The sequence below is a fragment of the Lepidothrix coronata genome, unplaced genomic scaffold, assembly GCF_001604755.1.
Source record: "Lepidothrix coronata isolate B3197 unplaced genomic scaffold, Lepidothrix_coronata-1.0 Scaffold101, whole genome shotgun sequence".
Lineage (NCBI taxonomy): Eukaryota > Metazoa > Chordata > Aves > Passeriformes > Pipridae > Lepidothrix > Lepidothrix coronata.
Window position 1 is genome coordinate 3,050,550 of NW_016690281.1, and position 27,810 is coordinate 3,078,359.

The window sequence follows — 27,810 nt, forward strand, 5'->3', positions numbered from 1 at the left end:
TTTGTTCTTTTTCTCCATTAAAATTTATTCATAAATCCATGAAAAGTTACCACTAAGCAAGAACCCACCTACATTAGCTTGTCAGGATAAATGCACAAGGATGTTTGTAGCAGTTCAGCAGCAGAGATGAACACATTTTCTAGCATGTCTATGAGGAGGATCTAGTTCATCCACACCACAATGAAAACAACAGCACTTACTGAGACACCAATAATGTTTTTCCAGCATTTAGTTTGTCCCCACCCCTCTTAGTTAACAGGGAATTGATTGTATTCACTATTTTTATTCAATAGCTCGGTGACATCACACAACATACACTTAGAGAAGGGACAAACCACATCAAGACAGTGCAAATGTAATTGGAAGACAAAACAATAATTCAAGAGCAACTCGTTAAAGGGGAGAAACTATCTGAAATCAATTAAATTCAATAAGAACAATTGTGAAGTAGGAAACAAGAAAAACTGAGTGGACAAACACAAGAAAAAGAGCAATGGCTACAGCAACTCAGCCCAGACAACTTGATCTTGAGCTGTAGTTCAGAGACAAACAGCATTTTGAAACTTAACAGGAATAGGAGAAAGCCTAGAGGTCATTATTCTGCTCTGGTGACAGGTAAATCTCAGCTGGATGATGTCTGGAATTGAGCACCCATTTTAAAAAGAAATCTATGCAAACTCGTGAGAAATCAAGAAAATGAACAAAAATTTGCATGGAGTTAATATCTGAGACTGGAGAAACAACTGAAGAACCCACTGGTTGAGTTAATTAATTAAAACCAGATAATGTTGGTGGAGGAACAGCCAGGCTGACAAATTTCAAGTATTTTACAGGCCATAGCAAAGAGGACTGTAATTAACTCTTGTGACCTACCAAAGCTATAATAAAAAAAGACTGAGCTCACAAGAAGTAAAATTTAATTAGATATTAAATATAATTGTCTCACAGTTAGAAAACATTGCAATAAGGGAGCTTGGGACTCCCAGTTGTTGGAGTGGTTCCAAAGGCAGCTCTGTGACCCTGACTCAGGGGAGGTGTGGAACACCCCTTCCACTTTTTCACCCCGTGACTGCTCACACATTCAGACCAGTATTACTGACCCAAACCACATGGACCAGCTCAGACAGGAGCTGGAAGGTGAGGGCATTTCCACACGACAGCCAAGCCCATCTGATGCCAACTCCACAGTGAAACAGTTCACTCTGCCTGTCTGAGAGAAAAAGCAGTCTCACCTTGGGGGGATGAGCTCACTGCTTGCACAGAGCGATGAGCCTCTGACCCTCTGAGCAGGTTCACACAGCTCACCACGGGTCAGGACAGACAGACAGTGACAGAACTGCAGGAACTCTCAGCCTCTCTCAAAAACTACCCCCCCCCCCCCCTGTCCTGTAACAAACTCCCAGAGTGGGTAGGTACCCAAAAGCCACAGGCTGGGCAGTGAAACAGGCGTGGCCCTAATGCCTGGATCCCTATTCCTACCACATGGCTCTGGAAACCAAAATTACCCACCCTGCTGCCACTTGGGATGGAGAACAGGTAACATCTGCTGCCACAATGAGGGCTGCTAACTCTTCTAAATGTCATTTTTAGGCTACATAAGGATTCTGTGTGAGCTTTTGCATTTGTGGCTCAATGCATCATTCACTCCACTGAGTAATGCAAAAAAAAGTCACAGGATAATGCTGAGGGATTGCCCGGATCTGGTATTGCAGTTCATTTCCTTGGTGTCATTTCAGTTCATTTCCTTTGTGTCATACCTGCCAGTGTGTGTCAAGAAAAATTTCAGTTTGCAGCTCTCAAGTGTGTTATAAATCAATTCTGGAGGAGCTCAGCAGGGCCCCTGTGTTGTGTTGCACCTTCAGTTAAAACCAACTGCCTAACACTGGACCAAGGGTTCAGCATAGGAAATCCAGGTTTGTAGCTTATTTAAACAAAGAACTTCTAGTAATGACATAGAAATAACCAGCAACAAATGGAAATGAGACTCAAGAAAGGCCTAATTTTACCAGATTTAGGAGGAAAATGACATCTCTAAGCAATGAGTACCAAAGGTGGCTTTACTACAGATCCTTCCACAGAGCAACAGCTGAGCCTTTCCACACATCCCACTTGGACACACACTGTTGGAAGAACTTAAGGGAGAGTGACATCATTGGAGCAAACAGATCAAATAAGTTACCCAGAGTATGATCAAACAGAAAAAGTGTATCATTTTATACTATTATTGCACAGATGAAACAAACCCCCAAGCCAGACGACTCCTGAGTGTACACAGTGTGCCAGACACACAAAGTACTCTCTATACTCTACTTACAGCATGTACATCTTTGAGCCAATTCCCAAACTAATGATGCCAAAACAGGAGCCATTCCAAGCCCAGAGGAGTTTCCATTCTTTGCCTTAGGGCACAGTTGTTTATGATTTCATTTACCTGTGGATGCTGTGTGTGTTCAGTGATGTGCAAGCACCGTGTCCCCCCGATTCCTGGAGGAGTACTGACCAGTTAGGCTCATTTTTATTTCTTTTTCTCCATGCTCAGAGCACTTCAAACAAGGCAAATGATCTCCTAGAATGGGTTGGGCACAGTAAACCAGGCTGTGAGGTTACAGCTTCTCATTACTTTGCAGTGGCTGCACACTTGGGTTAAGACCAAGCACACAGATGAGGCAGGAGCACTTGATGTCCTTTAAGTTCTCCTCCCTCTGATTTGGTGGTAATTGGCTCCTTTGTGCACACCCTCAGCCTGGTAAAATGAGTCAGCATTCCTAAAATATCTGGCAATACAGACAAACAAACCTCTTAAGGTTAATTTTTCATATGGCCCATGTAAATAGAGGATCTGTTTCAAGCAATACGAGGGACTACAAGTGTCTCTTCCCTCTGAATTTAAATTAAAAAACATGCTTCCAAAACAAAAGTGAGGGGTTTTGACCAAACCACTGAAAAGTACGTTGAATCTTCTACTAAAATCACAGGAAACAGCTACAGAAGATCTTGAGAGGTCACCTGGTCTAATAACCCTCTACCTCAAAGCAAAATTAACACTACCTATATTATTCCTGACAAATGTTTCCCTGAGTTGTTCTTAAAACTCTTCAGTGACGAGATCCTGCAATATTCCCTGATGTTCTTCTATTCTGAAGTGTTCCAGACTCATCCACGTAAACAAAGTAAGGCAGAGTTTAAGAACTGCAACAGTATCAATACAGAATATACACAGATACAATAAAATCCACAGATAAGCTCCTCTACTAGCAATGTCAGACTTCTGAATTACAATAAATATAATACTTCAAACAGCAATAGCTTTACAAAAGCTCCTAAAATGAGTATCTTACAGAAGATACTGGGGTATCACTGGTTTTCTCTATATGAATTTACTGTCTCCCACAGCAAGCTTAAGTTTAAAATAAATGTGGGGGAGAGGGAATGGGGAGTTAAAGCAGGATCTCTGCATAGTGCAAGAATAGTTTAGAACATTTTGGTAAGTCACTCACCTCGCAAGAAAAGGGCCCAGGAGTACTCTGCAAATAAAGGCCTTTTTTCTTCAAGAGTATGAAAAGTGTCAGGTTTTATATCTGTAATTTCACATTTCAGCATTTTTACTGACCATCTGCATCGCTAAATTGTTTTTCTCTCTCAAGTGTCTCAAGAAGAAACCAATGCAGCATGTTCTCAAAGCCAGAGCTATACAGCATGTAATCATCCACAGCAAGCATTTCTCTTTTTGATTCTCTCAGCTGAAATGAGAAAGGCTGAAAAAGACATTAAGTTCTGCAGCAGAACTTGTACCAAATTTCTCTGAATTGGTATCTTGGCGTATCAAGACCCACTGAAGAAATTTTGCCTGTTGTGCTTCAACCTGCTGCAACTCTGTCAGGAAATCTGAGCAGTGAGTGAACACTGGGGAATGCACACACACAGTCTGGAGCTCAAGTTTTCAGAGCAAGCAAGAGAAGAAAACATCTTTTATATATGGCACTGGACATGATCACATCTATTATTAAATATCAAAACATTATCTGATCCCTGTAACATATAAGGATCAATTGGCTGGAGGAGAAAGACAGAATCACAGAATCCTAGAATGGTCTGGGTTGAAAGGGACCTTAAAGATCACCTGGTTCCAACCCTACCATGGGCAGGGACCCCTTCAACTAGAGATGTGGAAACATGTCAGCCACATCAAGAGCTTGGGAAACAGAAAGGCACCTATTTCTGCACAGCAGAAAACACAACATGAGATATCCCATACAGCTGTATGCACTGCACAAAATGCCTTAATTACCAGTGAAACCAGAGCCCTCACAACTGTGGTGCTAATCAACCACTCAGATACACAGAGCTGAATGAATTTCAAGCTGAATAAAGTTATGGAGAAGCTCCTAAAGCAACCAGGTAACCAAAGCAGGAGCTGTCCTCTCTCACACACCCTGCACAAAGCAAAGTTCAGGACATTAAAGCCCTAAGAACCAGAGCATGAAACTAATGATTAATCTCATAACTGCTGGAAGGTCAGAGAGAACAGACATAAGACACCCAACATCAAAAAAAATACCAGTAGCAGGCAAAGAACAGCAACTGTGCTTGTCAAAGCGCCCGAATGATCGACCTGGAGCATTATGACACCGGCCTTTAAAAGCCAGTTAACCTGCAGACCCCTTCAAGGTGTTTTCAAATGGCAAAGAAGCGCCTTTATACAAAATAAAACACTTCAGAAGGTGGCACGGAATAAAACATTCTCTTTTCCCTCCCCCAAAGCAGCCAAACTTAAAAGCTCAGCGAGCTCTTTGCGTGCTCTGCACAGAAGCACAAGCCTTGCAGCGAGAGCCCTGTGCAGATGGCACCCGTAAGGAACAAGAGGTACTCCCACCAAACTGACAACATAAAATTTCACACCCGCTGCCGTCCTTTCCCCCCAATATCACACCATATGCTGCCGACAAGTTTTCCCCCTTCCTCAAAACAGATTTCACAAATTAATAACTTAAGGAGCAGGCTAACCGCCAATGAAATTAAATGCATCCAAATATATTAATATGCACAAATTATTGTTGATGAACTGGCAGGGAGCTCGTCCAACAATCCACAACACACAAACCATGCCACATGCTGTTTATGCATATTCCTGCTTTCAGTATATACTGTATCTACCTTCTGTCCACACAAACCCAACTCTGGAAGCAGACAGGAAAGAGCAGAATGGAAGGTCAGAGTAAATATAATCCAAAAGTGATCCACAAAAGAACAAAACTGAGATGGGGATGACTGGCCTTGTTGAAAATGCCACGCTTGCTGTGGTGACACCGAGTTAATCAGGTTAAAATACAGTGGTTAATCAAAGTTTCTTTAGGATTGTTGCCCAGAGCAGCTGTGGCTGCCCCATCCCTGGAAGTGTTCAAGGCCAGGTTGGACGGGGCTTGGAGCAACCTGAGATAGGGGAAGGTGCCTGTGGCAGGGGTTGGAATGAGATGAGCTTTAAGGTCCCTTCCAAACCAAACCAATCCACGAGTCTACGATTTTTTAACAGAACAAAAACCTTCTCATGCTCAGGACGCGCCTCTGTCTGCAACAAGATGACAGGCACATGTTAAACTATAATCAGTGCAGCCACAAAGGCTAATTCTGAACTTCCTTATCTGGCTCTCGATTTAGAGATTATGAAAGTAACTGCATTGGCTGCACCACTGTACAATGAAAATATCCCCTCCAATTCAAGAAAGGCTCTGTGTTTTGGAGGATCCCCACATGACATGGACAAAAAGAGCAACATCCTATTGCTTGCCATGGCGTGGTCAAGAGAAGAGGTGACAGGGCTGCCAAGCTCAGGGTTTGCTGCAGAAGGAGGGCAAGGTCTGCATTTTGTTCCAGCACATGCAGGAAGCTGAGCGCTTTTAGCACCTCTGCTTTCCTGTGAGCACCCACTGCTTATTTTTTAAGTTACAGACTAATTTAAAGAAATGCCCTGATACATTTTCTTTGGTTTGAAACAACCAAAATCTAAATAAGGTATTTTGCTCAGAGGCCCAGAATCAAATTCTGGCTATTGCTGTTGGGTTTTCCTTGATAAAAAAAACTCCCATTTCCATAAAAAACTGTTCAAGCAGAAGCTGACAAAAGTCACTGACACCAACTGCATTTTCCATTAAAAGGCCACTTTTCTCACTGCATACTGAAGTTATATAATGACTTAGTGAAGACAGCACAGCACAGGAAAAAAATTACCACTGGAGAAAGAGGTAAATCAAATAATTGAGTCAGCAAACATTTTAGACATGAAATCAGCATCTACGAGGAAAAAAAGGGCTTTTTTTTTTTTTGGTGCTTTTATCCAACTGGATCCAAGTGATGAAATTTCACCTGAAGAAATGCAGAACACAATTTAGGAAAGTCAAATTGAAACACAGTCTGTAAAATAAAAAAGATGTCTGGTTCAGTAACAACCATGGATCCACTTCTTAGAAGTCCAGAGGAGGAAAATCAGGTTTGAATTAGAAGTTTGGAACGTGATCCAAGCCCTGGATCAAGAACCTCGTCTTCTAAGGAATTTCACATTGTGCAAACTCACACAGCGTGTCTTCCTCTGCCTCCAATCCCCAGGAGTCACCTAGAGTTACAAAATTAAAGTATTTTCTATGCAAGTAATAGGAATGGCAAATTTCCAGGATCACAGAAAAATTCAACTGCAATCTGCTTATTTCGTATACAACTAGTTTTAACTTTGTACAGTCTGCAGGGGGTTTAGCTGAGGTAAATATCCCTGGAGATTGGAATTCCAGCTTCACAAACTTTGATGCTTATGTCAATATTTCTTCATCTGCAATATTTCATATTACTGCAGCTACACACAGGCCTATATTTTGGTATCTCTCTTTGGTCTTATTTCCCCACTAACAAATCATGCCAAACAAACTTTACAGTCAAAAATTTTTAGGTTTTTTTTTTAAGAATTCTAAAATTGTTTGAAAACCCACTCCTCCTCAGACAGTAGAGGTTCTACTCAGTTTGCTATTCTGTTTTAAACTAAACTTATTCCACATAGAGCCATACAAATTAAACCATCAAGCAGCCCCTGAACCCGAAAATCTCTTCCAGAACACATTTAATGCATCACTGCAAAAGCAGTTCCAGTGTCAACCTACCACCAATCTCAAGCTTCCAGGTAACTTCTCCTCAAAACTGCTTTGGTATTTTGTTATTTTTTTACAGGAATCAAGGCAAAGGATTTATTCTGTACACAGATGCTGAAAAAGAATAACCCCACAATCTCAAAGCATCATATTTGTAAGAGCTGCTAAGAACACTCCTGATCTACAGAAGTTACTCTGGTGGTTTCTCCAACAATCCAGATGGTACTGGAAGAAGATCAACCCTAAAATACCATGAAGCCTAACCAGGGCTAGAAGTAGCTGTGATTTCCTTGAATATATAATTTTATTTTCCAAGCTATCCCACTACTAATGCCTGATACCCCCTGGAGAAAAGCTGTTAACTGGTTTATACTTCAACTTGTTCGGGCATTTTAACTTGACAGCAGGACTAAACCCCTGGGGGAAAAGTTCTTTCTTAAGGGAATCTGAATCCTTCTTTCACTAATCTTTACAAGCTGAAATACATGCCCTGCAAGTTTCAGCTTCTGAAAGAATTTACCTTCTTCACACGGGATGCTAAAAGCCTGAAAAGTTTGGTTTGTGTTTAAGATCACTTTCTGGCTTACTCTAATTTTAAGCCTTACAACTTTAAGCCAGCTTTGCACACGTGTCAGAACCTTTGTTGAGTGCAGTAACACAGGAGAAGGCAGCTCTTGCAAAACCACCAAAAAAAAAAAGCACCATGTTTTCTGCCAAGTTTAGAAACTGAGCAGACTCTGCAACCAGCCTGAGTGCCCAGGAGAGGCTGGGACCACATGGCTGGAATCAAAGGGAAGCAAAAAAAAGGGAAGCAAACAAAAGGGTGAAGAGAAAACCTGTCCTGTCGTCCCCGATGGAAGAAAGTGCCCCAGTTGTAGCAGAGGTATTAGAGAGCAGTGCAGTGCCAGTTCCTTTGCTTGAAGAGCAGCATCAAGATGGAAGGATGAGAGGGTGAAACATGGTAAATTCTCACTGCTCTCATCAGAAAGGCTTTTTAGAGTTTGGCTCTCAATGATCATTAAAAAGAGTATGTCCCTGCAAAAGCATGACATGAAAACATCAACAGGACAACTCATACACTGAGTGACATCAGCTCATGTTCTTTCTGAAAGGGGGCCTAAAATTCAAACAAATATTGAGATAATAAGAGCAGAACCCCCCCTTGTTCCTCAGTGAAGCTGGCCTGGGGTCAGGCATTCTGAGGAAGTGCTGTTAATCAGTAAACTCTTCAGATGGGAAGGTAACCTGACTGACTTTTCTCTAACAAAAGTTTCTACAACAAAAGTTTGCTCACTCCAAGTAGGAAAAAAATGTTGCAGGGACTTCACTGATAACCGGGTTGTCCCTAATCTCACTCAGGAGCAATTAAATCACAGATAACTCAATCAAGGGTTGTGGAGATAAACCACACACAGTGACATTACTGCAGCAATGCAAATTGCTTTCTGGCACCAGCCTTGGAAAACCAGGTGACAAACTCTCAGACAGTCAATACACAAAAAAGCAACTGAAACATCCAACCTGGAATTTCTTCTCAAAAAGCCTTTTGCAGAAAAAACCTTTATATTTTATACTGATAAAGAGCTAAGCTTAGAAAGTCCAACAAGACTTTCTGAAAATAAATCTGTAAAAAACTCCATGAGTAAATCACTGTTTGTGTTTCAGATTTCTTAAAATATTCACGCCCCTCTAATTTTTCTTAGAATTCCCTGGGAGCTTTGGGAGGAAAGGGCTTTTTAAATTTATTTTTATGATCAGGTTTATCAATTTTAGACCTAGGAAAGACATTATACAACTCAGCCCAATGGTCAGAGCTCATGATAAGGTAAAACAGGAACAGAAGGATCTCTCTGATAGAAGGGTATCATTTTTTGATTTTACTATTTCAACCTTTTAGGAAACACTTTTCCAACCAGACAACCATTCTAATTATGAAGGTAGGTAGAAAACAGTCACAGAAGAAACATTCACCTGAATAGTCTTAAAGGTGGTTTTCCTTTCCTTCACACAGCAGTTTAAAAGAATTCAAAAATCAGATTTCTATTCAAGGTGCACTTCATGCAGTCATGATTTCAAATACCAAAGTATTACTGCTTACAACTCAGTCATTTAAATTTAAAGCTACAGCTAAAAGTATGGTGCTGTACCAAGCCATTGTTTTTCATTCCACTTTTCCACTTGAGCTACCTTAGGTACCATTCAAGTAGAAAAAGTACACCCAAAAGCTGGTACATTCACAAAAACACCCAAGTACTAATGCAGCCTTCAACACCTCCAAGTTAGAAAAGCAAAAATGCTCCTGGTAGCTTGTCTAGAGAACCAGAAATATTTTCCAGGCCACTGTTCCTCTTCCCTTGCCACCTTTACACAGGAGTTCTGCTGCAATATTTATTCCACTCATGCTGCTCTTTGTCCCATCAGGCTGCTCAGCATTATTGCAGCTGCAAAACCCACCTGCTACTCCCAGGCAGTTCTGGCTCTGCCACCTCTCCCCACCCCATCACTCCTCCTGAAGAGGATTTGCTCAGTCTCCTGGAAAGGCTGTCCCCTCTTCTGCCTTTTTGCAACACTGCAAATGGGAATCCCAGGTGGCTCCTGCTAATTACCCACGTGCATTGGGAGTCTAATTCTTCCCATTGTTAATATACCCATCTTTAGCCACAAAGTCACTTCATATGCTAATCAGGGACCAGCTGATCCCAAGCTAATACTTGATGTCCTCAGGAGAACGGATCTGCTGGGGGTATTAATGACAGCAGAGCAAGATGAGCTTGGAAAATAGTTCCCAAAAGATATTGTATCACTTCTAGTTCAACCCTATAACAAAGGATTTGCTTGTGCATTTGGGGCTTGGTTGCTTCCCTCCCTTGCTGAGGGCAGCCACTTCACAGGCAGGAGGAGACTGAAGAAATAAGACTTTTCTTTTACACTGTTAGATTGTAGATTAACAATTGTTAAGTTTTATCTAATTTTTCCATACAAAAGCTTTGGCATTTATGGGATGCTTGAAACATCAGCTTCAATCCAAAATTAAAACGAGCATTTCTATGGATAAAACTCTCTATGAATTGAATAGTCTAGGACAGGATTCAGTCCTGCTGCTGAGAGCAACATAAAGTAACTTAGGAAACTTCTACCTTTCCCCACAATTTTCCATCCCTTCAGCCTAATCTGGTTCACCTGAAAACAGTTGAGGGAGCACATGAAAAAATCAGCATGGTCATGTCTGGGGTAGAACAAGGTCTGAGAATGTTTTGGGCTGGCATTGCTACCACAGAGCATATTTATGGTCAGAGCAGACCCTACATTCTTCTTGAATGCCTTGAAATACAGAAGCTCTATAAAATTTCCAGTCTGTTGGGACATCAGAACATGAAACGTCCCACGTAAAATCCACACTGCAAGGATTTTTCATTGTGTCTTTTTGCCTGTAGGACACCTCCACGTTTCCACTTGGTTAACAGTGTGTTCCAAGTCACTTTGAAGACGCTTACAAGCAACATTGGGAACAGCCCTTCATATCCCAAAAGGTGGAATCAGCACAGTTTCCACAGCCTGCAGCAGTGCCTGGTGTGAGTTCTCATTTCAAGAGCAATTCTCTCAATGGTAAAACAGTGATTCAAGGGAAGTTACCTGTGCTATCTTTTTACAAGCTGGAAAAAGCTACTATGAGATGGAAAAGCATCTATGAGACGAAAACACATGGCATTTTAAAAGAGAACCAAGCAAAATTTATGGGTATCTGTTAAGGTTTTCGTTTGGGGTTTCATTTTTTTCGCGGATATGAACAAGAAGTTCCTTTTTCAATGGGTTTCAAATTGTCCCTCAAGTAGAAAATCAAAAGCTATGAGTTTTGTAGAGTGTTTTTTTCTAAGGAACTACCAGTTCAAGCCTCCATTATAAGATATTCATCTATTGTCTGAGTATTCTTCAGTTTTAATTCATGGTGCTGATGAAAGACAAAAGGATCCTGCAGCTGTATAAAGGTTCCAAGAGCTCAAAAAGCAGCAGACACATCCAGCTGTTTAAGCAGCACTGTGAGACTGCTACAAAACTGGGATAAAAAAATCCCATTTGTGTACCGAGAATGTTCAGCTGTAGAGTAAAACATCCACCTAAATGAGTGTCATGCAAGTAACAGATAGAACAGGCAACCACAACAAAACATATTTTACCACCTAGGTGTGTTCTAAATATGAATATCATCACATTTAATGTATTTAATTATTAGGGCTCAAAATCATATGCAAGTCCTTCACATGTAAGTTATGTACATCCTTTCAAGGCCATACCCATCCAGGTTTCAGAGTCCTGTGCTGCATATTTTAGTTATAACACTGATACACTTGTCTTACACAAATGCTGAAACAGGTGTTGGCACAAAAACCACTCCAGGGCATCACAGAGCAGTGAAACATCCCACCTCCCAAGTGACATCCGTGGATCTCTGGGGGTAGGACAGAAAGCCACAGACACCCCTGGCCTTCCTCTAAAATCAGCTTTGCAAGGAGCATTTTGCACATAAAAGGCAGCTGGTTATGTTTTAACAGACTCTTGTGTAAACAGAAGTGCTCAACAGATGTGCAGAGATGGTTATCAACATCATCTTCATTTTCAGAACCAATAAAACTGGACACGATGACTGTTCTCTGAGTCATTTACCTACCTCTGAAGATAAACTGGATTCGCTAATATCTGCTGTGGGATTGAAAAAAACTGGATGTCAAAAGAATGGAGTATTAGAAAAAGTGAGAAATGAGAATGTCCAGCTAATTGCAGCATTTCAGTCTGCAAATAGGGCTCTTCACTGATAGGAAACTGCAAACAGACAAGTCAACGTGAGGGAAAGGAAGGCAAAAAGACTCTGAATCAGATTTATATTTAGCAGCAGGTTAGATGGAGAGAAAAGGCTCAAGGACAATGGCAGGTCTTTTCTTCCTTCAGCTAAACCCCCAACGCATTTTTGTGAAAGAAAGCAAGTCGTCTGCTTTTAACTGCAGCCCAAAACTGCATTATGTCTCCTGGGTGCTTTGATTCCCCCCCCCCCCACTCTTTTTAAATCTCAGCACACAGGCAGCTCCAGGGCTCAGTAGGAGAAATTCTTAAAAGCACGCCTGCAGAAGTGGAGAGATCAGTCACTCCCTTGTCCCCGTGTTCCAGGAGCTCCCCCGCCCAGGCAGCCTCGGATGAGATTTCACCCAACCAGACATGTCCCTTTTTAAACAGCCTGAAAAATTTAAAATCCTTCAAGAGCAGGCAGAGCATTCCTTCAGACTGGAAAGAGAAACACAGAAATGTGCTTCGATTCTTCACAAAGGTCACGTTAACCTTCAAAATTCTATCAAACTTCTTCTCCCCCTGCGCAGTTCTATTATCTTTAGTAATTTGTGACATTCTTTACAAAACACATTGGGGTTTCACAAAACACAAGATCCCAATGTGAACATGATGCAAGCAATCTTTGCCTCATCATTTTTTCCTAGGCTGCTTGAAGTTTCCAAAGTCCAGATGTTTTTCCAGCTGTCTCTCCCCTGTCCCACTACTGCAAATGCATAGGTTCCTTCTTCAGAATTACTATTTTTGACACATTTTCAACTTACTCTGTGCTTCTCAGTCCATTCTTTCCAAATAAATACACTCATACTTTGGGTTCAGTACGACTTACTGTATTAGAAAAATGACATTAGAAAGTTTTAGCAGGTATGTTCAGTGTATTTTGACAAATGCAAATGTGCTGAAAGTGTGATGTGTTTTCATAAAACAATACTTAGCTTTACAATTGGGAAAAAAATTTTAAACAGTTTCCTGTTTCGAATGTCTATACTCACATGATAAACCCTGTGCCATTAACAACCTTGTACCATTAACCATTATCTCCAACCTTCACCATGAAAATATTACTGTGCATTTAACAGTAAAATGTCAGTTAATCTTACTTCGAGCTTGTCATGAAACTGATTTTAACCCCCTATTTCTCCAATTTAAAGGTAGCAGGGAAAAAACTGGGAAAACTATTAATTTTCCATTGCCTTTACCCAAATACTCTCCAGCAATAAGCAGATACACCCACATTTCAGAGACTTCTTTGCTCCAGAGTACTGAACATCAAACCTTTGAGATGCATTTCAAACCCGCTGTTTGACGCACACTGGAGAACAAATCACTTTTCAGAGTCCATGTGCAATTGAAGAAATCCTGTTTGGAGTTTAGAGCACGAAGCAGGAAGACATCTGCGCTGCTTCTGTCTGCTAAAACCAGATTTACCAACAGGCTGCTATGGTTAAGGATACATTACCTACAGGATTTCCCTGCATATCCCTGCACAGGATCTCTGGTGAAGGCTGAGCTGAGGTAACATCAGTCATTTCTCTTCACAAGAACAGTGTAAAAAAAACCCAACAGATTAAGTTCTGTAGCTGTTATACAGCTGAATCATCACCAGTACCTGACGTGACAAAGAAGATATCCTTCCACAGCATGAGTAAGGTAGTATAAAATAAACTGATTTTGTTATCCTAAAGCTTACAGAAGTCCACTACAATTACGTCAGGGTAAAAATATTTATGGAAAAACAGCACAGAATTTTGAGCATACCAGTGACTGAGAATTTGGCTCTGGAGAGGATTTCTGGAACTTACCTATGGTGCAGTTTGTGGTTATTTTTCTCCGCTTGGGGTTGTGTCGTAGCAATTCTAACTCTCGCTTGGTCGGCTCCCATGTCGAATACTTCTCTCCAATGCCTAAGCAGAAGAAAAGAAAGTTTCAGGGAGTTGTTTAGTAAAAGGATTAAAAAAAACTCTGTTCAACAAAGTTTAAAGTGCTGTCCATTAGGTTAGATTTGATCTATGTACAACTACAGGAAACTCTTTGCTTTCTATCCCTCCTCCCAGAAATATGGTTCAGAAAGGCATCACCCGTTTTTCAACAAGTACGAAGGAAGAAAAAATAAAGAGCATTTCTTTACTTATAAAGAATAGCTAGGTCAATAAACTTTCCATTATCGGATTATAATCCTCCTTCCAGTTAAAAAGAAATTCCAGCACAAGAACAAACTCGTTTTTACTCAAAAATACATTTCTTTGTGCTCAGAGGAGGTTAAAGGACAGAACCACCATGTGATTTTAGAAGATACAGGATAACCAGGAAATCTCATCACCAAATTTTGACAAGTTATTAAATAAATCTAAGCTGACCCAACTTAATGGACAGATATAGGCTTTATCTTTACAGAACAGCAGAATTTACTAATTCAATACACTAAACAGTTACTACATGTGTTAGGATATACCATTAGAGTATGACCTCTCCTTATACATTAATGTAAGATTGCACATTATCAAGTTTTAATTCTTGAGATTCGCTTTACTGACATATGGCATCTCCTAAAAATGCAATTAGTAGCAGGTTTAGACACCACCCTCCCTCCACCAACCAGCCAAAAGTCTCCAAATATTAAACTACTCTTTCTCATGAACTGCAGCTAAAAATCTGTCATTATTCTCTTTAAACACCAACACTGTATTTCCAATACATTGTTTTTGTTCAAAGGAAAGTGCAGTAGAAATGAGTCAGGTAAGCAGCACAGAGAACAGATCTGAAATAAGCAGAGAGTTGTGTTCAGTGTAAACCTGATACAAGAAAAACACAACAGTGAAGACTCACGTGCTGACCAGCCAAGTACTGCTGCAGCATTTTATGTAGCACAGAAATTACCATGCAAGGTCAATTATTCTGAGTCACAAAGGCATCTTGGCATTGAAAATAAAGAATAATAAGATGACAAGCAATCTATTCTAAAACTGAGGATTAAAGTCAATTAAGAGTTATTTTTCACACAGTGCATGGAGCAGAAACAGCGCTGTGCTACAGAAAATAAATTATAAATCATATATATGAAAAGAAGGAGAGTAGAAAAATATAGCTGGAGGCTTACACATTCTGCATAATATACATTAAATTTTAATAGCTCTTTGATCTTCATTTTCAGAAATTGCTATGCTTGTCAGAAGCTACCCTCCCAAAAATGTTCAATTCATAGTTACTACTGACCCTCCAGCTTCTACTAAGAGAAGGTCTCATTTTTGGATTCTTGAGGACTAGAGAATTCTTATTTACACAAATGCACCCATCTCTCACTTTATTTGATTCAACAACAGATTATTCAAGGAGCGTAAGGGAGAATACCAGAATCATGCAGTCCCTTTCCTTTATCCAAGGTTCAGCATCAAGCCACACACCCAGGAAAACAGAAAAGGCAGGGAATGACTGTGAGGCTGATGAGATGACAGAGCTGCAAAGCTTTGAACACACTGTAGGTTTGCAGAGGCAACGCGTGGGAGACCCTTTGGAGACGCACATATGGACAGTTCACACAGGACACAACATTGGCTTCCAACAGGTTTGCTATTTGATGCCTTCAGCAACCAGATTTAAAATGCTCCCTTAGGAATTTATGGAAATAACTTTCAACACCTTGTTAGTACCAGCAGTTGCACTGGGCAGCTGTAAACTCTTGTGTTTGGGTTCTCTGTAGTTAAAATACGGCCAAACACAATCAGGATCACGTGATGTTGCAATGAACTCTCATGATAAAATTTAAAAAAAAACCCCTTGGATATATATATATATATATAAATCCTGGTTTAAATCAAATATAACAAAATTCATACCTGGAAACACATGTGTGCTCAACTTTAGCCATGCAATAGGTCCACATATGTCAGCGGGACTATTCATATATATTTATATATATCTATACATAATTATAGAGCTTAAATGGTTACAGAGGATGGGGACCAAAGCATTTCACAAGAGCAACCCTAAGTAAGGTTAAACATGACATACTGGATCACTCTGAAAGGTTCTGGGAGAATCAAGTATTGTTCAATTAAAAAGAAATGAAAGCAAACAGAAAACCATGTACAGTTAATGGCACAGAGCAAAACCAGAGAGAAAACATTCTTGCAGAAGCCTTTCATTAGAAAAAAGCACAAGTTAAGTCAGATACAAAAATTAAAAAGTGTTTTCTTCCAGCTATATAATTTGAAAGTAATACTGAGTTTTTACTACTCTTGAAAATTTGGGAAAAAAGACAGAACCATTTATTAGGAATGGTTTGATGTTTAAAAATTAAAAACAACCAAAACACAAAAAAACGAAAAAGGTTTAATAAAAGGTTTAATAACACTCACAAGCATGCCAAAAAGTCCAATATAAACTACCTTAAACAAAGATTTGCAAACCATGCACAGGTCACCATTTACAATTAAAGAAAAACAGCGTTAGAGAAGTGAAAATTAGTACTTTTTAGAATGATGCTATAAAATAGCCAAAGATTAAAGTAAGCATGTGAAATCTCCATCTAAGGAATTATTTTATTAGGTGAAATACTAAAATTGGCATTCCTCAGAGACTTCATCAGGGACTTAGGGATGAGTAAAGGAAAAGGCAATAAAGGCTCTGGTTTATAGAAGTCACAATTTTGCAAGTAATCGTTTATTTTGTTAAACTTCAGCAAATTCCTCTTTTCCCCTCCCAAAAATCCAAACATTAACTAGAAGGAAGGGCTCTGTGTATTCTCACCTCACTCGTTATTAGAGAATATTCAATACCAGAGGAAAAATAATGGTCAAGTTGCAACTTGTTCAGAGTTACATCACGTAACCCTGAACTACAGGTGGACACGTGAACTCGTCACACTGGGAGTTAATACTACGAGAGTATGAAATGAATCTCATGATTATTTGGGGGTTTTCTTAAAAGTTTTTTTTTCTCCAGGCATCATGTTGTTATGTGAGCATCTACTGAAGTATAAACTAGCACCCTTCAAGCACTGTGGATAGAAATTTGAAAATATTCTGCATTTGCTCTGCAGTTTTTAAGCCAATCTCAGTTTTTGCAGACTGGATTCACTTCTGAAGTTCTTTAAGTTGGCAACATGCTCTGAGGTAAATTAACTCTGTGGTAGAAATATAAACCTAAGACACTGAGTTTGGGGTTTGTACTCATCTTCACATTCAATCTGGAGAAAGAAGGGTTTCCATCCCTCTTTATATCTTTCAGATAACATGAGGGAGGGAGGGGATGGGTAGAAGCAATGGAGAAAGATGGAAAAAACCAAGACATAATTCTCCATTAGCTCTCCCATGTGTCTCCCTTTCTCATTCCTTACATAAATTTGTGAGGAAACACATGATTTCACAGTGAAAAGCCACAAAACAGAAGAACCTGTGCTATGACTTTAAAGAAAAAATGTCTATACTGCATACTCTGGGAATTTAAAGTGGTGCTCTCTATTCCTTCACTTTACATCTTCATTGGTCACCAGAGATTTGTTCTGCAGGGCCAGAAGATGCCATGTGCATATTTATACATATTTTTATACATACAAACATACACATATGTTGTATATATGTGAATATGCCATTCATGAGTCAGTTAACCTGTACAGAGGAGGTTTCCTGCCTGGCAGTTCCTCCTGGTCACTCTTCAACCTCCTCTGCACAACTCTGTGGTCCAAGATGACCAGATGAACAATCTTGTAGCTCTAATTACCCTGGAATTTAAGCTACAGGCTGATGGCCACTGCAGGATAAACTGCCTGCATCTCAGTCCAGAAGACACAAACATATTAATTGCTAAGGACAAAATAACTAAAAAATTAAGTATTTAAATTTGCATATTTAAAAGTAAGGAACTGGTAGGGCTTCCTCTTCTACAGAATCGTGAAGATGTGTTATGTTGTTGCAGTTACAACAGTTTGAAGGGTTGGAAGGAGTTTCCAGAAGAGATGCTGAGCCTAAATGAAAGGTTTAGAAACATGTTTCCATTTTGTCTTGCTCTGAAAACTACTGCTTTGTGCTGAAGCATTTTAAGGTGTATTTCCTTGATCTAGGACTCAGTGGCAGCCTCACTATTCTCCTTTCCTCTGGCTCAGTTCCCTCCAAACAGGGCACAAGCAGACAGCAGACTGGGAGGTGCAGTAGGAAGCAAGGTAAGGCAGCTATCTTTCGATAGGCCATCAGGAAAGCTCTTGTTAATACGATGTTGGCTGCTATTTTTAAAATTGGAAATGAGGTTAAGAATGGTTTGAAGTCATATCAGCCCTGACTAAGGCTGTCACATTGAAACAGGATGCCATGGATTCCGTAGGAGACGTCACCAGACAGAAGTCATCTGTCTTCAAATACAGACTTTCCCACTTTAAGAAAACATCCCCCCAGAGGCCACTGGAAATGGAAGATGACAAGCTTTTAGAACTGATGCTTACAAACTACTCAGTTTAGCATAAATGATACCCCCTTTCCAAACAAACAAACAAACAAACAAACAAAAAAGGAGAAAAGGTTTGTTTTGTAGTAGTTCTACCAAGGAAAGGGCACATGAAATCAAGTCTGCTGCAATTATTCAATCACTGGAACACATCCAAACAAGAGGAAAATGATTTGCACGATAAAACTGGCATTTTTAACTGTGATTCATGTCTAAAATGGCAGGATAATCAGCAAAGGGACGCTTGTTAGTGAGGTGCGTGGCCAGCCCACGCCTCTTACCTGTCATTGTACACTGGTAGTGAGAAACCACTGTTGGGGTGAAGGCTAAAAAAGAAAAAATTAGGGAAAGCAAACTGAATAAAACAAATGTGTGTACATATATTTGTGTGTAAATACTTCTACATAGACACTGTGCGTGTACCATGAAAGCACAGGTGTGTAAGTAAAGCTGGCAAGTTCTATTAAAAAAAAAAAAATTAAAAAAAAAAAATCACACACAAGGGTGGCATTTCATGTGAGGGGAACAGATTTATTGCCTGTATCACGTAAATAAGCCTAAAGGAGCAGACTGCTACATTTGCTACCTAACACAGATCTGACTCTTGATTTTATGCAAGTTTTGCAGGATTAATGTTAGAATTTTATTTTTTTTTTGCAATTAAAAATAAAGGTATTTTTGCTACAATAAGGTGTGGTGCACATGTTAAACCCACAGTCTGACTCCTGGAAAGTAACATCTAACATCTCTCTCCCACGGCCTGCACTACTATCTCTAAAGAGCTTTTTCTTCCCCTTACTGTTTTTTGCCACTGACAAATGGGAGGGACAGGTATGATTAAAAACAGAAACAAGAAATTCAGGCAGGAAAACCAAACCTTGTAATTTCCAAGCTTTTCGTTGTTCTTCTTTGGCAATTTGTTCCATGTCTTTGTCGTATATGTAATCTTGACACATAAAGCAGTATATACCCCCATACAAAAGGTCTATGGCTGCAAAACAGAAGGGAAGTCGGGGAGGAGGGAAAAAGATGTGAGTTCATAAACCAGAAGGCATTTTAAAGCAGGCTTCCAAGTCAGGCATTCTTTCTTCTAAGCAGTCCACAAAAAGAGAAAAATCTGTACCTTAGAATCTGGAAAGGGGGGGTGGAGAAAAAAAAAAAGGAGAGAAAACCCCAGACATTTTTCCAGTTTTGTTACAAGTTGTTCAATTGCTTCTGGCACAGCAAGAAAACTGTGCAGGACAACAAAGCATCATCTGCCTTCAAGTTGTTTGTAATTCACAGTTTACCTTTCAAACACCTAAGTAACCACGAGCCATCACGACAGTGACTGAACCACAACACGCAGAACTAGTAATGGAAGATTTGATATGCAAGTTTGAGCTGTCTTATCCTAAAACTTCAGTAATTTCTCTTTAAAGCCATTAGAATAACTAGAAAGCAACTATTTAAAATCCAAATGAAGGCTCAAACACAAGACAGCACTGAAAACTCAGACACTTCTCCAGGGGAATGGTTTTCCAGAATAGTTCATTCCACAGGTTACTTCTCTCTAATTTCTCGTTTCACTCACCCTTTTAGAATGGACAAACGAACAATGACCAACGTTAAAAATACTTTTCTTACACCACCCCCCTAAACAAAAGAAAGTTAAGAAACAAAATAAATCACCTAACCGAGACATGTCATTTTGCTCCAACACACATCATGGAAGAAATAAGTGCAAAAACCAATCACAGCAAAATGCTGATTTTCACTACAGAGATGTGGAAAAAAGCCACAATTAAAAAACCAAAAACCAACAAACAACCGGTGGGCACTAACAAATCCTTAGCCAGCTACTACAATACAATCTGCACCAGCAAACAGCTGAGAAACACATCCCTGTTCTCCCCCAAATGTACAGCCTCCATTTACTTTGCTTCCACATTCCTCTTATTCCTAGACAAACAGCATTATTACAATAATCTCACTACAGTGGAAATTTGTTTTAAACACAGGAAACCATTACCACATTAGGTGGCCTGCAAGAAACAGCACTGAATTGCTCTGAAGTGCTAAATAAGGCAAAGCACATTCCAAGCAGCAGGAATTCTGCCGTGGATCTCAGCAGGCAAACACAGGTGAAGTCCCTGTGCTGCCCTGCTAGTGGGACAGTGCTCCTGGTGAGGTTTGGTAAAGTTCCTTTGTAACCCCATCTCCTCCATCCTTCACAGCCTCCACCCCCTCACAACTTGCTACCCCCCTCTCTCCTTTACTCCTGTGCAACTTTTTTTTCCCCTCCTTCTCCTCTTTCAAAATCACTTTTTCAATGATTATGTCAAATCGCTTGCTAATTCTCGTATTATGCAATAAATGACAATGATTTTAAACAGGTTTTTCACCTTGCTTATGTGTTTCATTCTTTTGTTTTGCCTGTTTGGACCACACTCAGTTTAGGGAAGAGCATAAAACTGTTTGCAATATCTCATGTAAAGTCACAAAACCAGGATTTTCATTATCTTGTGTAATGTTCCAACACCAGAATTTTCACTTTGATACCCAGAGGACTTAATATTAACTCCTTTAGCAGAATATCCCAAAAGGAGACAACACTGAGCTGTGGTGGAGATCAGTAAAAAAACACTATGCAACCGAGGGGGTGATATATCACAAGCTAGAGAGTATTACAGTTCTACAACATTTACTCCATTATCTATTGCATTACCAGTTCTGCACAGTTTTCTACAAAAAACTTGCTGAAACTCCAAAGTACTGGTCTTAAAACACAAAATCAAATATTATTCTCCATGCATTTTTTTTTAAAGAGCCTACAAACAGCTCCCTCCCCTCCAAATAATAGAACAGGGCTGGCAGAACAGTAAATAAATACGCTGTGAGCACTAATAGTTTCAGTCAGAACACACAGGCACGGCTGTGCTCCGAGGATTCCTTTTCCTTTTCTTTCTGGATTTACATGCATGAGCAACGAAGTAGAGATGTCAAGACCAAAACCAGCAAGAGACCTCCTTCCACAAACCATTTGTTCAGAGCAGGAGGAATTTCTGGTGCAAAGAACCACAAGGTTTAACAGAAACACCGGCGCAGTCAAAGCCGTAATTGTCCCGCGCCTGATTAAGGGCTCTTGAGGAAATATCCTCTCTCCAGCACACTTATGGGAACAATACAGTTGTATATATGCCAACACTTGGAATGTCTTTTTAATGACTGCAGTGGGGTTTGGACAAATTACCTCAAGCACCAGTGACAAGGCAGCCACACAGGCCTGGTCACAGCACGAAGGAAGGGCGGGAGTTTCTCACGAAAGCCAGAAAGTGGCTGCTCAGGAAAAGAGTCCACTAGGAAAGCTTGCAAGTTAATTGTGTCAGACTAGTATAATTTGATTTCTTTTCCCTTGAAATACACTTCAACTTTCTTATTCTGGTCATCTTGAGGTGAAGAAGAATGGAGGAGCCAGTGAAGGGACTGTCTTACTGACAGAAAGTCTTCCAAGAACAATTCCTTTGCACTAAGTTACACCACACCAAAAGGACAAAAATCCACACAAAACTTCTCCCCTCAAAGGATTGGGGGATCTCACTGTTAGCAACAGGCTAAAACTTTTTTTTTTTTTATTTAAACTACATTGCCATGAAGTTCTATCCCAAACTGAATCACCTGGCCAGAAAATTCTGTAGAAAACACTACGACAGTGAAGTGTGAGAATGCACATGGAACAAATGTCACCATTTGCTCTTGTATTTGGGATCACAAAACTAACAAAAACGCCTCAAATTCCTAAAAAGTTTGGGAAATACCAACCTAAAAACTATGCCCAGATGTTTCAGATTAATCCACTGCAAACCCTGCCATGATGCCCCACATTCCTACAATGAACATCTCTTTCAGGAGGCTCCTCCAAAAAGGCTGCTACTCCTACTTTCCAGCATCTTCCTTTCCTAACACTACCAACACCCTTCTCTCAGGAAGGTACAGGGGGATGAAATCACTCAAATTCAGTTTAAGCTTAATACACATACAGAATTGATTACCCCGGAAAAATAAAATATGCATTCAGTAGAAATATACTATTTTCTCTTGTAGAGAAGAACCAAAGTAAATTTAAAAGAATCACAGTGTCATTTTATGAAATTTGATCAATCTAGATTCCTGTTTCAGGAATTCAAAATACCTATCTGGGGATCACAGGCAAAGCAATTTAAGAATGAAAAGACATCTTGGAATGTAACGTGTTTCTTTGCTTTTATATCTTCTATGCTGACAACAGGCTGTCCTTCCTTTAAGGTCCAATCTCCTCCTACCTCTTCACATACAAAATTCTAAGCAACTGCAACACAAGAGAGGAATGAAAATATGTTTCACTTTTCATTTAAAATCAAGGCTATCAGCCTGGAGAAACAAGGAGGCATCACAGATGACCATGCAGGAATGAGAGCAACTTTATCAACTGGTGCAAGTGACAGTAAGTTTTGAAAGACAACACCTCAGAGGTGAAAGTTTAAATCTGGCAGCAAAAGGTCTTTAAACTCTCCATCCAGGAGCCAAATGTTTTATTTAAGTCCAAGTGGTTTATTTTGCCAAATATATCCATTGATGTCCTTGTGAAAATGTTAAGAGACCAGAGATAATGGGAACATAACACATCTTATCCAGGTAAAAAGCTTGTATGTTCAGGTGAACAGAACTGACTTTCATCAGTTGGAGGTGAGATACTTCACCACAATGTATGGCAGCATTCCATCGGATACAAGGTATTTGTGAATCATGTTTTGGTATCACCTCCCTTGGACCACTGGTTGCACTCAAGTAGAATAAAATATCCAGCAGCAACTCAGAATTCAGGTCAGTTTTTACCTATATTGAAATGAATTCCACTGTGAATTTCTGTGACTCAGTCTTGGCACATTATCAACCTCAAATCAACACACTCTTGTGTTCTATGCAAGTCACCCGTATTTTGTTCAGCTTCTATAACAAAGGAGGCTAAATTGGTAATTCTTTGAGACTATTCTAATCCAACATCCTAAGATAAATCACACACCCTGATTTCTCACCTTAAGTGTTAATCATTAAACCCATTCCAGCTAATTGGCTCAAGTTCCCAAGAAGTGATTTGCTAAACTTCAGCCAGCTCTCCACTGGTTCTTGTATCTGATCTATTAGCACAAAGCAGGGACCCAATTGCCTCCCTCAGGCTTCCCTGGCACCTGGAATCTGCACCACAGGTCACAATTCCTTAATTGGTAAGAAGGGAGGAAAAGGGGTGGAAGAAGGGCTAATCCTGCTAAATGGTGATCCAACCACTGAGAACTGCAGGTATTTACTGTCGGGGAGGGGGAGGGGGGAATCAAACAAAAACAAACCCCAAACTTCCTTTTGTTACCAAAGATGCAGCCTCACATACCTGATCTTTTAATATACATTAAAAATTATGGCCAAAGTTAAGCATTATCCTTCCCTCTCACATTCAGTATCTAAGATAAAGGGTATTTTCTCCCAATACTCGAGATAAAACCATTCCATTCTGTAAGTACTTCAACTAAGTGTTTTTGTGGGTTGTGCCCTGCAGTCTCCAAGATGCCTATTGGCCCCATACGGATCTAGAATTTTAATGTTTAAACTTGATTTGCCTGCAATCCAAACATGGCAAGCACCCAACACCATCCTCCAAAAGCACTTGAAACAAGGAGCTAAATGGGCAGTCTCTGTGCTGTACACTTGCCTCTGTGATGGTTTAGAGTATCACCTACATCTCCATGTGAATTCAAGCCAGGAAAGGTAAGATGAAGGAAAAACGTCCAATATCCCTATGGAATCTAAATATAAAAATGCTTTTAACTGTTAATTTAGGGGAACCACAGCGTGTCAAACCATTTTATGTTAATTTGTTATGTGCAGAATATTAACTCCAGCTCCTTGACCTCATTCAGAAATATATGTATTGTACACACACACACACACAATCTACATATGTGTCCATGCATCCAACATGCTAAAGAGGAGGCTGTAGCATTCCTATACTAAAGTTGCCCTATTATAAAACATATTTTATCTTTTGTCAGACTTCTTCCTCCCCTTCTCTGACCCTACAACCTTCCACAGTTCCCCTGTTTGCAGCAAACCTTTGAAAACGAAAAGAATAAAATCCTCCTGTGTAAGCACCTCTTCTTGATCCCACAAAATACTATTCAGGTTTAAAGGAGAGAAATTGTTAAACTGTGGGCAGAGTCCCCAAATCACAACCACCAAGTCTGGAGCTGCTTCACATGATATGGTACAAACTCCTTACACTCATCTGTATATTCTCATTTGATCAACAGTGGAGATTTACCTCAGAAACACTATTTTCAATAAAAGCAGCAGCAAGATCCAGAACTGCAAAGCAGTTTGTAGCTGGTTCTGAGGCAAGCAGATACATGCAGAGCTGGCAGCACACAGGTGAATATTCAGGAGGTTGGCTTTCTGAGGGCTAAGAACATTCCAGGTGTACAGAGAACTCTTTGGGAATCATTTCTGATGCTAAAAGGAGCTTTTGAGGGACGGCTGGCAGGAGTTCATCAATACCTGCACCCACCAGAAGACAACTTCAGTGAACAATCCTGCTGCCTCCTTACAAGTTTAGCCTGGCTCAAAGCCAGACTGTGCTAAGGCACAGGAATGCCACACTGGAATGTGCCTCACATAAGCAGATGAGAATTGCCCTGCAATGCTTTTCACAATATATCCCAGAACAGCAGATACTGTTAATGGCTATAAGGAGGTTTAAAGACATACCCTGTGACTGACCTGTATATCCAAAATGCCTTCCTCCTTTTCCTCCTCTTCCAATCAATCATCCTCCAGCTGACAAGGATATTATGCTGAAGTACAATACCTTCTGCTATCGAATTTCATCTCACTTGTATTGCTGCTGTCAGTGAAGTTACTTAATTCACAGGGCTACCCAGCCCTCCTCCCCAGTGTAACTAACACCTCTGAACTTTGTGACCATCAGGAATTTCACACACAGACACAATTCCTTCTCCTCAATTACCAGAAAACAGCAGCAAACCAAGACTGGTTCTGCTAGTAAAGTCTGTGTGTTTTACACACTCTGCTTTCAGTTAATTCATCATCAACCTCCCTTTATCCTGCCTCTTATGCACTACAATTCTTGGATCAATCCCTGTCCCTTCTACCTCAAGTAATAATTTCCAGGGGGCCAAAATGTCAAATTCTTCACTAGATCCAGACAAATTAGATTCAGTGTATTTCCTGTTTTCTAAGAAAATCAGTTATGTTACGAAATAAGACATATTAGTCTGACACAATGCATCTCTGACAGAAGTACAGAACACTGTGTGCTGTTTTCCATTCACATTCATCTCCTCAACAGACTTTTCTCCACACCATCATCACCAAGTAAAGCATTGGAAGTCAAATCAAGAGGCTGGTAAAATGCCCAGATGACCTTTTCTACCCCTCTCTGAGCCTAGATATGAACAGAAAAACCAAACTGCTAGTCCAGCACAGCAACACACTGTGCTGGGCCCAGCTTTAACTGCCCCTTCCACACCGTGTAATGAAAGTCTTTGCTGTTTACAAAAGAACTGGCAGAATCAACACTACAGTCAATACCTTCCAACTCAAATGAAAATTAAACAAATTTTACTGTCATTCCTTTACAGAGGTGTTCTGTTTCTACATATTAAATTTCAGCAGACAGGTATGCACCAACAGCAGTAACCAGATTTTTTTCCTTTGACCAACTTTAAGTATAGAAACCAGCTTTTCTGTCATGTTTCCTCTGAATCAGATGAAAAAAACTAGTTATTTGTGTTCTAGAGGAAGTAGAAGCTTTTCAAATGGTACCAAAAATCCTCAACCTAATCTGTGAGCATTATTATCAGGCCTACCCACCCAGTTCCTCTTATCACAAATGTATTTATTGGACTGAATCTCACATGAGCATATACTTAGAGAAAACAGTTCCTCAACAAATAGTTTGTGATCTAATAAATAATGAATGTACTCTAACAGGAGTAACTTTGAAGTGAACTTAAAAATGGAATGGTACTTCAGTCTTCCAACCATTTCTGGTTTAGTCTTTAAACCACTGAACCTCAGCCCTGCTAATTCACCTTCCTCTGCTCTTGAACTCCAGAACGAGGCCTTAGAGCAGACCAAGATCCAACCCAAACCTGCATCAGCTGCTGTTTCAGAGACGTTATTCACGTGTTAAAAGTGCATCTCTAACAAAGAGAAGCACAGCATGGACATGCATGAATTGCCTCCTCACCAGGAGTTTAAATAGCTCTACAGAGAGCTTTGATATCATAATTAACTAATCTAACCCAGAATGGTTATCTGAAACAGACCTTCCTAAACCTTGTATCAGTGACTTTTCTTGCAGCTAAATGTGTGTGTGTGTGTATATATATATATAAAAAGTAGAGGAAAACTCCCAAGAAAGGTACATAAATAATCCACTCCCAAAATCATCAATTCTGTTTTCTCATGTGATATTCTCCCCCCACCCCAAAAAAATTTTTCATCATTATGTAACAGAAAATATTCACTCAGAGAGAACACTAAAACATCATTTGGTGCCTGCCCAGGATTTTATAGTCCCAACCAGGAAAACTGATAAAATAATCACTGCTACGGTTTTGAGATGAACTTTATAGCACCAACCTCTCTTCTCTTTTAGAGCTACTGTTCACAGTCATCTTCCTGCTCCTGCTACTCTGGGACTAAGTTACTGTGTATTTTCCTTCATTGAGCAGCTGTAGAAGAGATAAGGAAGGAAGAGACCATCAATTTTTACAAGGACAGAAACCACCAGCAGATTCCCCAGATGCTGAACCTGATTTGGAAGGATTACCTAGGAAGATGACAGAGTATGCTGGTGGCACACATTCAGTTAGAGTAATTAAAAAAAAAACCTCCAGAAGGATTTCAAGTTATTTAGCAAATAGGCAACACCAGCAAGAGTGGAACTCCAATCACTGTCAGTTAGGTAGGAGACAAGCAGCAATTACCACTTGGAGAAGAAGTTTTGGAGCCACTGAGTTTAACTCCTAAGTATCAACATCAGCTCAGTGTTGAACAGCATATTAAGAACCACAAAACAGAAGTAATGGAAGTATTAACTAGAATACAAGTCATTAGTATAGCAAACTGCCTAAATCCAGAGTAGTCACCACAGATGGACACATTAGAACTAAAATATGAAGAGGATGTTGAGAATCATAAGTTTCAATAAGAAAAGCTAAAAATAGTTCAGGATCCTACACGTGGGGAAAAGGAAACATCTGACAGCATCAAAAAGATCAGGAATCCCAGAAGAGCTCCATAAGGATTTTTCCCTCACTGTTTCACAATTCCACACAAAAGAAACAGAGCCCAGTGGGAATATCAGCCTATCCCA

The 27,810-nt window shown here is 40.0% G+C and overlaps 1 protein-coding gene across 3 annotated transcripts in view; it reads right to left on the reverse strand.

Moving 5' to 3' along the window:
- The window catches only part of USP22 (ubiquitin specific peptidase 22), a 96,695-nt gene that overhangs the window by 32,506 nt on the left and 36,379 nt on the right, over positions 1–27,810 (reverse strand). Inside the window, exons 2-5 of one of the 3 annotated variants that reach the window (XM_017823224.1) lie at positions 27,075–27,166; positions 19,279–19,392; positions 18,683–18,727; positions 13,769–13,870 (exon numbers count right to left, since the gene is read on the reverse strand). In XM_017823224.1, the coding sequence (XP_017678713.1) occupies positions 13,769–13,870; positions 18,683–18,727; positions 19,279–19,357 (226 nt within the window). In that variant the 5' untranslated portion in view covers positions 19,358–19,392; positions 27,075–27,166. The remainder of the gene's footprint in view (positions 1–13,768; positions 13,871–18,682; positions 18,728–19,278; positions 19,393–27,074; positions 27,167–27,810) is intronic. The other 2 variants (XM_017823222.1, XM_017823223.1) reach the window with 2 other exon arrangements.